We start from the raw sequence: 16517 nt of genomic DNA, 5'->3' as shown, positions 1-16517 counted from the left end.
AAACCCTAGTTAGATGTTGAGTGAGCAGAACCAACAGAACACTATACACTCCCAATCTCTTCTGAGCAGTACAGTTCTAAGCAACTCATGATGGAAGTTAGCATCCACATACAGAGAAAGAACCATGGAGCTTCATGCAGACCAAAGTTTATCATCTTCAGTTTTTTTAAAGCAGTCTCATGTATTGGGGGGTTTTTTCTGTTTTTTTCCCCATTTCAATTTGATTCTTCTTTCATAACATGATGAATATGGATTTCTGCTTAACATAGCTTTACATGTAGACCTCTATTAGATTGACTTCTGTCAGGGGGAGAGGAGAAAGAAGAGAGGAAGGGAGAAAACATGGAGCTCCAAACCCAACAAAACGATTGTTGAAAACAAAACAAAACAAAACAAAAAAACGAGTTGGGCTGTTACAAGAGTATTTGGTAAGAAATGATGATGATGATGGAGGCGGTGGTGGAGGGGGCTATAAGAAGAACTCAAATTTACAGGAGGCTTATTTAAGGTTTACAGAGTGGATTACAGACAGACAGACAACAGCCCATCTTACAGATCCTCATCTTGCCTGGGGACCCTTTGAGTGGGGAGAGGGAAACCGAAATGAGAGGGTTAACCAAGGGGGAGTGGACGTGACAACGTGACTAAATTGCCCCTGAGGGATAGGGCTGGGGGTCCATGGGTGACCAAAAGGATGGTGGGGCCCTTGGGGAAATAGGAAGGTGCAGAATGGGGGGAAATGTTAGATGGGAAGTATGCCATAGAATAGATTTTGGTGAAAGTATCTCAGAAAGTGTATTTCTTAGGAGGTTTTTTTTTTTGGTTCTGGTTTTTTTGCAAGGCAATGGGGTTAAGTGACTTGCCCAAGGCCACACAGCTAGGTCATTATTAAGTGTCTGAGGCCAGATTTGAACTCAGGTCCTCCTGACTCCAGGGCTGGTGCTCTAACCACCCCAGAAAGTGTATTTCTTGGAAAAAGCAGCTTCCATTGAGCATGGGCCTGAAGTCAGGAAGAAGTTCAAATTCTTCATTCAGATACCTCCTAACTGTATGACCAGGTAAAACCTTCTGCCTCAGTTTCCTCATCTGTAAAGTGAAGCTAATCCCAGGACTGTAAAGCAACCTTTGAGATGCCATGTAAATAGGACCTTCTGAGAGACACGGGGATTTCCAGGCCTGGGGAAGGGGTAGTGACTGGACCCAAGGGGATTGAGTTTGTTCAGCATTCCCCAAGGGCCCAGAGGCTGCTGCGAATGAGAGCTCAAGTGTGGCCAGGTTAGGCCTCTGTCCCCCTACAGTGGGAATGGGGGGCTCCCTGTCTCCTCATGCTGAGTGACCCCCCTTTCCTTTTCCTGAGACCAGCATCCTCTGGCCCTGGGCTTGGTGGGAAGAGGCCTGTCACCCTCTCCTCCACACCTAGTCTGAACCAAACAAAAAGGGTGCCCTCTGATGCACCCCTGGAGAGTGGTTAGCCTCAGCTTTTCTTGGTTCCCCTCTCCTCTCCCCATCCTCTCTTCTACCTGCCCCACCTGGTGGGGAGCTCCAAGGCTGGTATTGGTCCAGAGCCAGCCCCACATTAGCAGCTGATGTTCATGAGATGGGGGGGGGGCTCAGGGACGTCATCTCCTGGGCAAGAGACACCCTCAGTACCTTCAGTCTAGTTTCAGGGTGTCCCCCTTCAGGTCTTATTTGTAGAAAGTGCCTGGAGTCGGAATGATGGTCATCAGGGGTGGGAATTGGGGCCACCCTGGGGGCTTGGCCAGCTTCCCCCATCTCCACAGCTAGTTTTCTAAGGGGCTGGGGGGTAGTAACCTCTTCAGGATCTCCTATTTTAACCATAATTTCCTCAAAAGAACCTCTCATCACTATAATGAGATAAAGGCTATGACGGATCTCCTCCCCCAACAGCCCCCTCACTCACAGGACCACCTCCAACCAGACCATCCAACAATTCCAACACCTCCAATCTGCCTGGCCCCATCATCTCCCCCCAAAAAACCCTCCCTTTCCTGGCCACCTGACCTACAGAGTGTCGGGCCTGGTGGCAGGAAGACCCGTATCCAAACCTGCTGTTCATCCAGTTGTGTGACCTCGGGCAGGTCACTTAGCCTGGCTGGCTCAGACACTTGCCCCCGGGATTCCATATCTGTAAAACACTTCGCAAACCTCCAGGGGCTTTCAAAGTGTGCTCTGTCCTCCCCTGCCAGGGGCCGGACGGTCCCAGGAAAGCACAGGCCTCCACGGATGTCATGATGAAGACGCTTCAGCGAGATCCCAGAGACACAGTCCAGGGAGCGCATCCACAATCCACCAACACGAAGACACAAGGTTCTGGAAGTTTCTGAACTGGGAGTCACCATGCCAGCCCAAGATGCCCAGGCCCAGCAGCTGCCCCACTCTGTGGGGGGAGGGGGTAGTGTGGGCACAGCCTTTGTGGGAACAGAAGTTTTCTTTTTCTTGCTCTCTCAGGGGGCTGCAGGTAGTCAGGGCCCTCAAGGGGTGGCGAGAGGAAGACATGTCAAGTCTTTGTTTGAAAACACAATTTAATTTGTTTAAAGCCCCACTCTCTCCATAATTAGGAGTCACATGATTTCAAAAGAAACTGGTTCCCCGGTGTCAGACACCCTCCCCGGGGTCTTCCTTCCCCCCTCCCCTCTGGTCAGCCTGGGCTCCTATGGGCGCTCTACAGCCATTGGTTATCTCACCAAAGGGACAGACCTTGGTCCATCCCTGGAATACCCAGGATCCTGCCCTACCTCATGCCTCTGTGGACCATCAGTGACCTCAACATCCACAAGCTCTCTAGGGGTCAGGAACCCCAGGACCAACACAAGGACAAGAATAAGGAGTTAAGAACCTCCCCCCGGTCCTCCACAAAAAAAGAGGATCTGGGCCCAACAGGGAAACTGAGGCCCCAGGGCTTGAGGAGAAGCCACCTCAGTAGTGGGGTGACCTTGCCGCCAGGCCCTTCTGAGTGAAACCCCACACACACACAGAGGGCCATGGGCCCCCACCCCTCAGCTCCGGTAGCTCTTCAGCAGATGTCCGGCTATCACCAGGCGTTGGATCTCACTGGTGCCCTCGTAGATCTCCGTGATCCGGGCATCGCGGTAATGGCGCTCAGCCGGCATCTCAGTCACGTAGCCCATGCCACCCAGTATCTGAATGGCCTGAGAGAGACCAAGCAAGAGGGGGCTTTGGAGCCCCTAAGGAATGCAAGCCAGGGCTTCCCCCCTCCCCCATCTGGGGTGCCTCCCCCCAGGAAGTTCACTCACCTGGTGGGCGATCCTTGTGGCAGCCTCAGACGCGGCCAACTTGGCCATCGCAGCCTCCTGGTCACAAAGAGATGTGATGCATGAGGCACCTAGGTCATTGTGGCCAATCCCCCAAAGGCTGGGCCCAAGACCACCGACCTCTCCCCCTATTTGGGACCCTTCCCACCCCCCACAAACTTGTCAGTCACTCACCTTGCTAAAGGGCTTTCGGTTATCCTTAAGCATAGCAGCCCTCCAGGTCAGTAGGCGGGCGCTCTCCAGGGCCAGGGCCATGTCTGCCAACTTGAACTGAGACACAGACAGAGGCCCAGTGGATCCGAGGCCCAGTGGATCCGGGGCCCCCCTTATGCCTCCCATGCTCCCAGGGGCCAGAGAGCCCAGGAGAGGAGAGCAGGGATGCAGACTGCCACCCGGGGGTGTCCTCTCATCCCCAGGCCCAGGCACACTCGGCCTCCCCCCATTACCTGGATGTTCTGCAGCTTGGTGAGAGGGGAACCAAAGGCCATGCGGTTCTCAGCATAGTGTACAGCACAGTCCAAGGAAGCCTGGGCAATGCCCAGGGCCTGGGCAGCAATGCCAATCCGGCCCATGTCCAGGGTTTGCTGTCAGGATGGCCCAGGACTCAGTGCCCTGGTCATCCTTCCGTCTCCACCCCAGGACCAGAGGGCCCCCTCCCCAAGCTCACCATGGCAATCTTGAATCCCATGCCCATCTCGCCCAGCACGCTATCCTTGGGAATGCGACAGTCCTCAAAGATGAGGCTAGCCGTGGAGGAGGCTCGGATGCCCATCTTGTCTTCCTTCTTCCCCAGAGAGAGCCCGGGTGTTGGCATTGGGACCAGGAAGGCTGTGATGCCCTAGAAACCCATGCAAGATCAAGACAATGCTTCACCCCTTTGCCCAAATAAGAACAAAGACTAAGACTGGTTGCCCAGGAAGCCTTGGCCACAGGACCAAGGGGTGGTCCTTGCCCAGGCCTCTGTCCTCACCTTGTGTTTCAAGGACTTGTCATGGTTGGCGAAGACCACGGCAGCTGAGGCCTCCCAAGCATTGGTGATCCAGGCTTTGGTGCCATTCAGGACCCAGGAGTCCCCATCGAGGCGAGCAGTAGTAGAAGCGGCCCCAGCGTCACTGCCATTCCCTGCCCCATGGGGTGATTTGGGGCAGGATGAGCAAAGGCTCTGCCGACCCCAACTCACCAGCCCCACCCCCTGACCTGTATCACTTCCCAGGGCCAGACATCAGGCCTTTCCCCCTCAAAGCTCCCTGGTCTCCTCACCCAAGTGAAGGGACTGTGTGTCTCTGCGCTTCAGACATGTGCCCCTATGGAGCACCCTCTCCAGGATCTCTATTGGCTTTGTGAGCACCCTCAGTCACCAAGGGGTCTTTTCTTCCCTGTTTGGGGTTGGGCCTTGGAGGTTACCTCCCAGCCCTGCCCAGTACCTGGTTCACCAATCCCAGCCCTGCCCAGTACCTGGTTCACTAAGAGCAAAGCAGCCAATCTGGTCACCACTGGTAAAGGGTGAGATCCACTGCTGCTTCTGTTGCTTGGATCCAAACTTAAGGATCGGCCCCAAATAGAGAGACTGTGGAACGAGAGGGAGCGATGTGGGCTCACCTGCCCTGGCTCAGCCCCTCCCAGGCTCCAGGGTCAGAGCCTGCTTGGCCGGGCCACTCTGCAGAATGGGAATTCGCCTTCTCTCACAAACCCCCCAAGAGGCTGGGGGTCCAGAGGAACCACGTACATTGTTGACGCTCATGATGACCCCACTTGATGCGCAGCCCCGGCTGATCTCCTCCAAAGCAATAGCGTAGGCCAGGTAGTCAAGGCTGGCGCCCCCAAACTCCTCAGGAACATCCATGGCCAGGAGTCCCAGCTCCCCCATCTTCTTGATCTAAATCCAAGGAATCACAGAAATGCAGAATAAGGAGCCCAAGGGGGTACCGGGTCCAACCTGGACCTGAGCAAGTCTGTATTTTTATATGTGGTGGATGGTGAACTACATTTACTGCATCTCAGAGCTGGAAGAAATCCCAAAGGCATCCAGCCCAGACAAGATGACCTCCAGCAAGGCAGGGCTCAGACCTCCAGGCCTGACCTGCCAGCCTTGGCTCTTGGCTCTTGGCTCCCCATTGCAAGAGGGGCCATGCAGGAATGAGGCCAGCAGGAACAAAAAACAAGTCAATGAGGAAAGTGCTTCTCCTTGACGCTGTCACAACTGAGATGCCAAGCCTGGCAGGACCACAAAGCCTCATCTTCACCACCAGCCTCCTGAGTCCCAGCAGCAGTCACCTCTCTCACCACTAGGCTCCAAGGATCCCCCTCTGAAGCATCCTCATCATTCACCCTTTGGTTCTCAGTTCGTATGACCCTTGAGAGCTGAGCCAGCTCCCCTTTCTGCTTCTCACAGTGTAAGGTAAACAGGTGTTTACTACATGCTTTTTCATTCATTTATACCTTGATCTATCATCCTCAAACTTTATCAAAACAGGAAATAAGGTGAACTGGGTAAGACCCATTGACAGTGAAGCACCCTTGCTCTCTAGATTACGGCTTCCTGTTGGTGAGGTTCCCCCACCAAGCCTTCAGTAAGATGCCCATGACTGTGCAGGAACTGAAGGCGAGTTTGCCATTCCTAGAGCCCATTGATGCCATTCCCGTCCCCTTCTGCCCTTCTCTAACCCGTCCCACTCCCATACTGCACCCTTTGACCCATCTCTCCATCATAAACTACAGAAGAGAGCTGAGTTCCCTCCTTATTTCTCCATCCATGCTGAGGAGAAGCATCAGGGGAAGCTTCTCCCTGGTTCCTCATAACTTATAACTTATAACTTCCTTATAACTAGCATTGGAGTCGAGCATATAGAGTGGGGGGGGGTCTCACTTTCTCCTCCAGAACCAACTGGGTCCAATGGTCAGATATGGATCAGGATGACTGCAGATGGCCATGGGTGCGAGGCAGTCAGGGTCAAATGACTTACCCAAGGTCACTAGCTAGTAAGTGTCTGAGACTGGATTTGAACTCAGTTCCATACACTATCTACCACCTGCTCAGGACAGAGAGAGCTCTTCTGCCTGGGTTCCTCTCCCTACTTCCCTCAGGGACCTGGGGCCAGCCCCCTGCTCTATTTTCTGACTTCCTTTCCTTCTTCCCGCATGGGGGGGCTGCACTTCCTCCTCCCTCCCCTAACAAGCCATGCTCCTCTGCCCCTGCCCCTCCTGTTAGCAGGCACCCCATCCCAAAGTCCTATCTAATTCATGGGTGCTGTGCCTCTCCAATCTCAGAGGACTAGGAATGCTAACATCATGCTGTACCCCATCCTTCACACGCTTGTGTGGAGACTGCGGATGACACATCTCTTCTGTGATATTGTACAATACATCACTAAACTAGTCCCTCTTGTTTTCCCATGAAAACTCATCTTCCATTTGTAGTGGGAAGTATCTTATTTTCCCCCAAAACCTAGAGAGTGGAAGGAATTTCCTCAAAACCTTTTACCTCTGGTTTGTGCAGACTGCTGGAGCAGAATTACAAAACCATACTACGCGATGTAAAACTGCACAATTAGCCACTCTCCAGATTTACAGGAAAGAAAAGCCTCAGTCCTTTTCATTGTTGCTAAAAAGGTCCCCTGGAGAATTCCATCCTGGGAAGGAGGAATGCCACCAACAGCCCCCTGGGTCTACGCTGTTTTAACAAAGAATTGGAAATTGGGGGGTTGTCCATCAGTGGGGACAGGACTACAAATTATGGCGCAGGAATGTGATGAAGCACTATTGTTTGGTAAGAAATCAAGTGTGGGCGACCTTCAGAAAAGCCTGGAAAGACTTGTGTGAGCCAATGCTGAGTGAAGTGGGCAGAGCCAGGAGAACCTTGTACCTCTTAACCTTAGCAACAAGGTAAGATCCTCAGCTGGGATGGGTGCAGCTCCTCTCAGCAGTTCAATGATCAAAGACAATTCCAAAAAGAAAAAACTTGTGATGGAAAATGCCAGAGAGAGTACTACGGAGCCTGAATTCAGAGCAAAGCAGGTGATTTTCATTTTTTAAAACTTGGTTTTTTTTTTCTTTCTCATAGCTTTCCTCCCCTTGGTTCTGATTATTCTTTCACAATATAACATGGAAATACCTTTTTTTTAGTTTTTTTTTTTTGCAAGGCAATGGGGTTAAGTGGCTTGCCCAAGGCCACACAGCTAGGTCATTATTATGTGTCTGAGACCGGATTTGAACCCAGGCACTCCTGACTCCAGGGCCGGTGCTTTATCCACTGTGCCACCTAGCTGCCCCAACATGGGAATACCTTAAACATGATTGTACCACCTCTGTCAGATTGTTTGCTGCCATGGGGGTGGGGGGGGAAGAGGGTGGTAGAAAAAAATGGAACTCAAAAGCTTACAAAAGGATGAATGCTGAAAACTATCTTTGCAACTAACTGGTAAAAACAAAATAACATAAAAACACCCAGCCACTGTAGGCTGGGTCTGAATGAATGAGGGCAACAGTCATTTCAGGATTTTCTTTTTAAATAGGAAGTTCAACATTAAAAAATGTGATCATCTCCAAAGCCAAAAAGTAGAAGAGAGGATTGAATCCAAAACCCAAACATCTATCTTAAATTTAACACAATGGTAACAAAGTTCCCTTCTAAATGTCTCTCTGCTCCCTTCTGTGAATTTTAACTGATCTTTTCTTACTTTTGTATTACTCTCATCACCTGCCCCCCAAAAAGATATAGACAAGCAAAATAAATGCATTGGCTCTGTCTGAAAATACACTTCCTACTCTCTTCCAGTTCCTTCTTCACCTCTTCCAAGACAGCCTTCCCAGACAGCAGAGGTCACAGTCCTGCTCAGAGCTCCCAAGTCTCACAAAGATGTTTCCTTTACATTACTGGGATAACAGACTTGGCTCCCTTCATTCCGCCCCCTTGGGTCTGTACAGGTTCTTCTAGGTTTCACTGGATCCATCATTCTCACAAGTCCTGAGGATAGTCTATCTCACACCACATCCATCTGCTCTAATTTGCTCTGACTTTCCCCTATTGATGAACATTTCCTTTCTTTCCACTATCCGGTTCTTTGACACATGACAATTGCTGCTCTGATGGTTATCTTCACTACAGGACACCCTTCCTTGACTTTCTTTTTTTATTTTCATTTGGTGCCATGCTTTTATTCAAATGAAAGGGGGAAAAATACACTATACCAGGAAATGAACAATATGACATTATTTTACAACACAGCATTTGAAAAAGAGTTGGAAATAATGCTCCAAGTGGATAGATAAGCATACCATACACTGTACATTGCTCAACAGTGCCCACTGAAACTATAATTACATTACCTGATTTTGGCTTTAAACAGCCAAACAAGAAAAGCTGTAACAATCAGTTACACTAAAATCAAAACCCAAACAAACCAAGAGGAACTGAAATTTTTCCATAGTTGCAATTATAGTTAGAATTGGACATTTTTGCATTGATAACTAAGAATTGTTTGGGACGTTTAACCATACTGATCATAGTTATAATAATACTATGAAAGCATCAGTGTGTTCCAACTAGGTCAATGATAAATCCTATCTTAATAAGAAGCATCAATTTCCTTAAAAATTTTTTTTCCATGACTCCAAGTAAAGCCATACTGTAACTAGTTAGAAAATTTGCAGTCTTAAAAAGGAAAAGACCCAAACTCTTCCAGAATCGATAAAGTAAAATTTTATACTGAGAGCAATGAACTTGTGAAAATATTCACATTCTGCCATTAGACATCTCACAAGTTACAGTTCAACTGTTAGACAACCACTTCCTTGACTTTCTTGCGAGGTTGGTGGTGGGGGTGTTCTCAGAAGCCTCTCCAACTACAGGAATCCTGACAGGTGAAGCATGTTCCCCAGGATTTCTGTGAAAACTCACTATTTGGATGGACTCTGGTAGAACAGACTCAATTCCTGACTGTGGGAGAGAGACAAAAGTCCCTTCCTCAGCAGCTGAAGGGGTTGGGAGCGCTCTTCTCTTCACCACCGGGAGGGCAGCAGAAAGAGGAGGTCAAGACAAGTATATCAGTTTATCAGAGAAGATCTCTATCGTGAGGACAGCTGGGCAAGGCCGGTTATAGACAGCAGTTCAGAGTTAACCCAGATACTTATGGGACCAAGGAAAAGTCCTACTCAGGCACCTAACCATTTCATCAGTGAGAAAAAGAGGAAGCAAGAAGTCAAAACCCAGGGCAAGTCAGGAAGGTCCCCAGAGAGAAAAGAACAAAACTAAACTGACACCAAAAGATATATTGTGTGAGTGTACATTATCACAAAAGCCCAGAGAGAAAAAAGAACATCTTGGAGGAGAGAATGGATAATAGGGCCAAAGGCAGCTGATAGGTCAAGAAGGATGAAGACTGAGAAAAGACCAGAGTTGGCAATTAAAAAAAAAAGAGTTGTATTACATTTTGTTTGTTTTCTCTAATTACCAAATTCTGCCTTTCAAAATAGTGGAGTGCAACAGGCTCCTCCAGAAGGCTGCATTGTCAGCTCCCCAAGAATGATTATTTCATCCTTTGTCCTTGTATCTCTAGGAGACTCTTTCTAGAAGGTCTGGAAGATGACAGCTTATAGGGCTAAGGGCAAGTTTTTCTAGAAAATAAGAGACCAGGACATGTTTGTGGACATGAGTATATGAGGGGATGAGTATATGAGAATGAGTATATGCCTCATGACACATGAGAAGAAGAAATGGATATGGGGGGGGTATTTTCAGTTTGTGAGGTAAAATCTAGAAAGAATTTTGGGATGAGACATTTGGGCATAAAGAAAGAAAACTAATAATAGCTAAAATTCCTATGGTGCTTTAAAATTTTCTGACTCCTTTACTTTAATCAACCACTTCTTGCTCTGAGAAAGAAGGGGGAAATGGACAAAGAAAAATTTTTTTGAGGATGTGAGGATGGAAGTTGGAAAAGTTCATGTGAGAAGGTCACAGTTTTCAGTCAAGACTTTCACACAGAAAGGCAGGTTTGGGTATCTGAAGATGTAGGAGGAAAATATTTAAAAATAACTGCTATGGAACAGTGAGGTGACACAGTGGACAGAGAGAACTGGACCTGGAATCAAGAGAACCTGAGTTCAAATACAGCCTGGACACTTAATAATTACTTAGTTGTATGACCTTGGGCAAGTCACTTAACCCCATTGATTTGCAAAAAAACAAAACATAAAATAAATAACTACTACATTTTGTCTATTAAAATGAGCTTAAAAGCTAAGAACGGAGCAGGTGTGGCACCAGGCCCCAGTGGCATGCATCCTTAAGGACCTCACAGTGCAGGGGCAGTGGCATCACCTTAGTCAGTCTATCGGCCCTCACTGGATGACATGCAGCCCTTGGGTGAGGCTGAATCATCCCACAGGAACTCCCAGAGCTCGGGTTGGCTGGGGCGAGCGAGGGGAGAGCAGACATGGCTGAGAAAGAGGACAATTGTGTGGAGACCTCCAAGAGGTCAGGGTAGCTGATGGGATGACTTCCCACCTGGTATCCCGCATCTTTGTTCCTGCTGAAAGAAGCTGAGGAAAAGGTCTTGAGGTGTGACCTGTCCAATACAAAAAGGAATCTCTATATCCAATGGAAATGAAATACAAATGCTAAAATGTTCTCAGGATATTGTGTCAAACTCCATGCGAAAACAGCCCCCCCCCCCATGCTTTGGACCTGCTGGGATCTGGGCGCACAGCAGTCCCCGGGCAGTGGTGATGCAGTGGAAGCCGTGGCTTTTCTGGCTCAGACACAATCTGGCTAGATTCTTGGCTGCTGCTCATTCACTGAAGATTGCATCAAGGGTAAAGCATCTTTTCCTGGCAACGCCAGGGGCTTTTCACTGTAAGCCAATTCCTCCATGAACTGATGCTGAGTGAAGGGAGAAGAACCAGAGTACTGTACACATCAACAGCAACACTGTGAGTTGATCAACCTTGATGGATGCAGCTGCTCTCAGCAGTCCAGAGATCAAGGACAGCCTGGGAGACCTGCTATGGACAATGCCATCTACATTCAGAAGGAAAAAAACAAACCATGGAATCTGGAGGTATACTTTACTTTTTTAAAACTTCTCTTATGTTTTTCCTTCCTATCTTATGGTCTTTCCCCTTTGTCCTAATTCTTGCAGCTAGGTGACACAGTGCACTCATCTTGGAGTCAGGAGGATAGGAGTTCAAATCCAGCCTCAGACCCTTGACTCTTAATAGCTGTGCGACCTTGGGCAAGTCACTTCACCCTGTTGCCTCACATTCAGGGCTATCTCCAGTAGTCCTGATCCACATCCAGTCCACTGGACCCAGGTGGCTCTGGAGAAGAGACTGAGAATGGTGATTTAGCACAGCTCCCTCACTCAAATCTAAATCTTGTGCTTGTCTTAGCATCACCTTCCTGATATTGTGGTTACACAAAATCACTAAAATGAAAATATGTTAAATACATGCCCAACTTTTACCAAACTGTTCATCACCAAGGTGGGGGAGGGGTGGTAGAAAAAATTTTAACGTATAAATTTGCAAATGGATAAATGTTGAAAAACTACCACAGCATGTAACTGAAAAAATGAAATAAAATATCAATTAAAAATATATAAGTCAATTGCAATGTGACTCAAAGTCTTGGGAGTTATTAACTCCTTTTAACCTGTTATCTGACTTGAGAATTGCAGGACCCTAGCTAGGTGGTGCAGTGGACAGATCACTGGCACTAGAATCAGGAGGACCTGAGTTCAAATCTGGATTCAAACACTTAATAATTACCTAGCTTGTGACCTTGGGCAAGTCACTTAACTCCATTGCCTTACAAAACAAACAAAAAGGTTATTTCATTTTATTTTTTCCAACAACATACAAAGATAGTTTTCAATATTCATCCTTTTGCAAACTTTTAGAGTTCCATATTTTTCTATTTTCCTCCTTTCCCTCATCCTCTCCACAATAGCAAGTAATTTGATTTAGGTTATACTTGCACAATCATGTTTAATATATTTCCATTATTACTCATGGTATAAAAGAAAAATCAGAACTAAAGAGGGAAATAAAACATGAGAAAGGGGGAAAAAAAACAAAACAAGTCTGCATTCGGACTCCACGGTCTTTTTGGATGTGGATGGTATTTTCCCTCAGAAGTCTGTTAGAATTGTTTTTGATTATCGAACTGCTGAGAGGAGCTACGTCTATCACGGTGGATCATCTCACAGTGTTGCTGTTAACGTGTACAATGTTCTCATTCGGCTCCCTTTGCTCAGCATCAGTTCCTGTAATTTGTTCCATGCTTCTCTAGACTCTGACCATTCATAATTTCTTACAAAACAGTGGTACTCCAAAACATCCATCTACCACAGTTTGTTCAGTCATCTCCCAATGGATGGGCACCCCTCTATTTCCAGTTCTCTGCCACTACAAACAGAGCTGCTATTTGTACTTTTTTGATCTCTTTGAGATACAGACCTAGGTGTGGTAGTGCTAGGTCTGAGGATCTGTCCAACTTGATTACTTCTACATTGCTCTCCAGAATGGGTGGGTCAGTTAACAACTCCATCACCAATTTAAAGTCTGACTTTTTGGGGGGAATAGGGGGGTTGTTTGCAAGGCAATAAGGGAGAAGTGTCTTGTCCAAAGTCACACAGCTAGGTAATTATTTAGCATCTGAGGTCAAATTTAAACTCGGGTCCTCCTGACTGCAGGACCAGTGCTCTATCCATCCAGCTGCTTCCTTAAGACTATCTCCCGTTGTAATGTTCAGTGATGAGACAGCTTGTAGATCTAGGAGTATTCCTTATGGACAGGCAAAAAAGGCCCAAGCTTCTGCAGAGTGGTGAGATGGACCCAGACATTCCAATTTCTGCAATCTATGGAGCGCCCCCCCCCACTTGCAGAGACAGCAATTCTGGCAACACCAGTCCTTACAACCCCATCCATATGTGAAGACCACAGTGATCCTTGGTGGAGACAATACATGAAAATAAAGGAGATTATTGGTGATTCCGGGACCTGACCCCATTACAGATCCCATGGACAGACCTGACAACAGACGCAGCCTCCCCAGTGAGAACTCAATAAAGAATCAAGAAACTGAGCAGTCTTCTCAGTATAATTGGCATTTTTTTTCCATAAAGTCCCTTAAAAATTTATACTACAGTGTTTCTGGATGGGAACTTCTTTTTTAAATAGAATTTCATTTAAAATACATATAGAAATCTCAGAAATGAATACCTTTAAACATAGGATAAATATGGTAATTTTTTTTAACTGGAGGATTTTTTCAGATATAATAAATTTGCTATATTGAATAGTTTTTATATTGAATTCTCCTTTCCTCTACAAATTTTTAGTTATAACCTTGTGCTATGTACAATAAGGCTACAATTTATTTTATTTATACTTTCATATGATTAACATGTATTTGCCTTTGGGTTAGCCATGTCCCTTCTCAACATGTGTTGAGAAATAGCAAATCTTTGTATTAAAAGTGCTCCCATAGTTTTTGATGTTGTTGTGACAGGCTGGGAGACTTCTTAGGGGAAGGAGGGAAGGAATGGACCTGAAAGAAGCCAAGAACTGAGGCCTCAGGCCAACAGGCCAGGAGGGTCAGGGACTGTGCAGGTGCCACTCCTTTTTGAAAATTTTTTTTTAAATTTAAGGCAATGGGGTTAAGTGACTTGCCCAAGGTCACACGGCTAGGTCATTATTATGTGTCTGAGGTCACATTTGAACTCAGGTCCTCCTGACTCCAGGGCCAGTGCTCTATCCACTGGAGCCACCTAGCTGCCCCACAGATGCCATTCTTTAAAACTCGCTGAGTCCACTTTGAGCACAGTCTTGTGCTACTTAATTCCTCATATGAGTCATTGTTTAAGACATTCACAGTAGCCCATGGGAAAGGCAATAGGCAGTGTAGCATACTGGAAAAAGTTCAAATCCCATTCCCAACATTTTTCTAGCTGTGATTACACAGTTCATTCAATATTCACTCTGAGCCTCAGCTTTCTCATCTATAAAATGGAGATTATAATAGTACCTGCCTTCCAGGACCATTGTAAGGATCAAATGAGATCCTCTGAGAATTTGTTTTAAGTGTTTGGGAAATCTTAGGAAGTACAATATAAAGTTGGATTGTTATTGTTTCCCTAATATCAAGGGTTTTAATCCTTTAGCACTTTGAAGGGTTAAATGATTTACCTGTGCATCCTATCTTTGTAAAAAATAAGACCCTTATAAGATTATGCCCTAATTAATCGACCCAAATTACCTGTTCTGTTCTAACAACTATCTTCAGAACAGAACATTTTCTTCACCTGGAATATCAAAGCATACATCTTAGAACTAGAGTCTTCTAAAAGTTTTAATATGAATGATAACATACTTTCAACAACTCTGAAGCCCCGAGACCCTGAAAAATAATCAGCTGTTTACTATAGTGAAAACTCATGGTGTGATTCATTTTTTTAAATGAGTAGTTATACCATTGGAAAACTTGAAAAAAATTAACTGTATATAGAATGTATATGTACATGTGCATCTCTCTCTATATTCACACCCATAAATAACTGCCAGGGAGCCGCAACTCATGGCATTGGGGGCAGTTTCCTGACCTATACCCAGGTATAGGAAGATCAGTGGTGGGGGAGCCTCTGCCAGAGCTAGCACAAGAAGCCCAGCCCTCAGGACACTCAGCGAGCAACCCAGATCCAGGTACCAGAAACAGGCAGAGCCAGTAAGCAGTATCCCCCAGGCAACTGAGCCTTGAGTGCTCAGCCTAGGTAGGGGAGTGGATAGAGACTTCCAAGGTCTGTCCTCTGTCCCTGAAACAGGACTCTGGGGCTCTGACCACATTCAGATCCTGATCACAGTCTAGGCCCCCCCATAGAACAGCAGGCCCCCCCACCTCAGACCCGTGGCAGAGGGTTGCGCTTGTGCTCATTCACAAACCAGGAGGGAGGACAGAGCTTCACACATAGAGATCCTTGTGTGTGGGGGGGGTCCCAATAATACACAAAAGCTCAAGAAGTACCCCAAGACCAAGCACAGGCTGGGGAAATAAGTAAACAGAGAAAAAAGAGGAACACCACTGAGAAATACATTGTCTGTGATTCCAAGAAGGATCAAAATATTCAGTCTGAAGATGAGGAAGTACAAGCTCCTGCATCTAAAGACTACAAGAAAAACAGAAATTGGGTTCAGGCTATGACAGGGCTCAAAAAAGATTTTAAAAATCAAGTGAGGGAGATAGAAGAAAAATTGGGAAAAGAAATGAGAGAGATGCAGGAAAAACATGAAAAAGAAGTCAGCAGCTTAGTCAAGGAGATACAAAAGAATGCTGAAGAAAATAGTATGTTAAAAATCAGCATAGGTCAAATGGATAAAACAGTTCAAATTCTGCTTTAAAAAGCAGAATTGAGAGATGGCTAGGTAGTGTAGTAGGGGTGGCTAGGTGGTGTAGTGGATGGAGCACCGGCCCTAGAGTCAGGAGTACCTGAGTTCAAATCCTGCCTCAGACAGTTAATAATTACCTAGCCATGTGGCCTTGGGCAAGCCACTTAACCCCATTGCCTTACAAAAACACTAAAAAAAAAAAAAAAAAAAAAAAAAAAAAAAAAAAAAGCAGAATTGGCCATATGGAAAAAGAGATAAGAAAACTCTCTGAGGAAAACAAATCCTTCAGATCTAAATGGAGCTGAAGGAAGTTGCTGACTTTACGAGAAGTCAGGACACAATACTTCAAAACCAAAAGAATGAAAAATTAGAAGAAAATGTGAATCATCTCATTGAAAAAACAACTGATCTGGAAAACAGATTCAGGAAAGATAATTTAAAAATTATTGGAATACTTGAAAGTCATGATCTAGAAAAGAGCCTTGACATCATTTTTAAAGAATTCCTACAGGAAAATTGCCCTGATATCCTAGAAGCAGAGGGCAAAATAGAAATGGAGAGAATCCACTGATCTCCCCCAGAAAGAGATCCAAAAAAACCAACCCCTAGGAATATTATAGCCAAGTTCCAGAACTCCCAAGTCAAAGAGAAAATATTACAAGCACCCAGAAGGACACAATTCAAATATCGTGGAGCTGCAATCAGGATCTCACAGGACTTAGCAGCAACTACATTGGAAGTTCGTAGGGCTTGGAATATAATATTCTGGAAGGCAAAAGAGCTTAGAATGCAACCAAGAATCAACTACCCAGCAAAACTGAATGTCCTCTTCCAGGGAAAAAG

The 16517-nt window shown here is 46.2% G+C and overlaps 1 protein-coding gene across 1 annotated transcript in view; it reads right to left on the bottom strand.

Moving 5' to 3' along the window:
- Positions 1-2523: 2523 nt before the first annotated feature.
- Positions 2524-16517, bottom strand: part of ACADS (acyl-CoA dehydrogenase short chain) — a 31219-nt gene continuing 17225 nt past the window's right edge. The window contains exons 3-10 of the mRNA XM_074206029.1: positions 5020-5169; positions 4749-4860; positions 4264-4415; positions 3961-4131; positions 3740-3877; positions 3468-3563; positions 3276-3332; positions 2524-3170 (exon numbers count right to left, since the gene is read on the bottom strand). Coding sequence (XP_074062130.1) covers positions 3018-3170; positions 3276-3332; positions 3468-3563; positions 3740-3877; positions 3961-4131; positions 4264-4415; positions 4749-4860; positions 5020-5169 — 1029 coding nt within the window. The 3' untranslated portion in view covers positions 2524-3017. The remainder of the gene's footprint in view (positions 3171-3275; positions 3333-3467; positions 3564-3739; positions 3878-3960; positions 4132-4263; positions 4416-4748; positions 4861-5019; positions 5170-16517) is intronic.

The sequence above is a fragment of the Macrotis lagotis genome, chromosome X, assembly GCF_037893015.1.
Source record: "Macrotis lagotis isolate mMagLag1 chromosome X, bilby.v1.9.chrom.fasta, whole genome shotgun sequence".
Taxonomy (NCBI): Eukaryota; Metazoa; Chordata; class Mammalia; order Peramelemorphia; family Peramelidae; genus Macrotis; species Macrotis lagotis.
The sequence above is the reverse complement of the archived record's forward strand: the minus strand, read 5'-3'. Positions and strand labels throughout refer to the sequence as shown.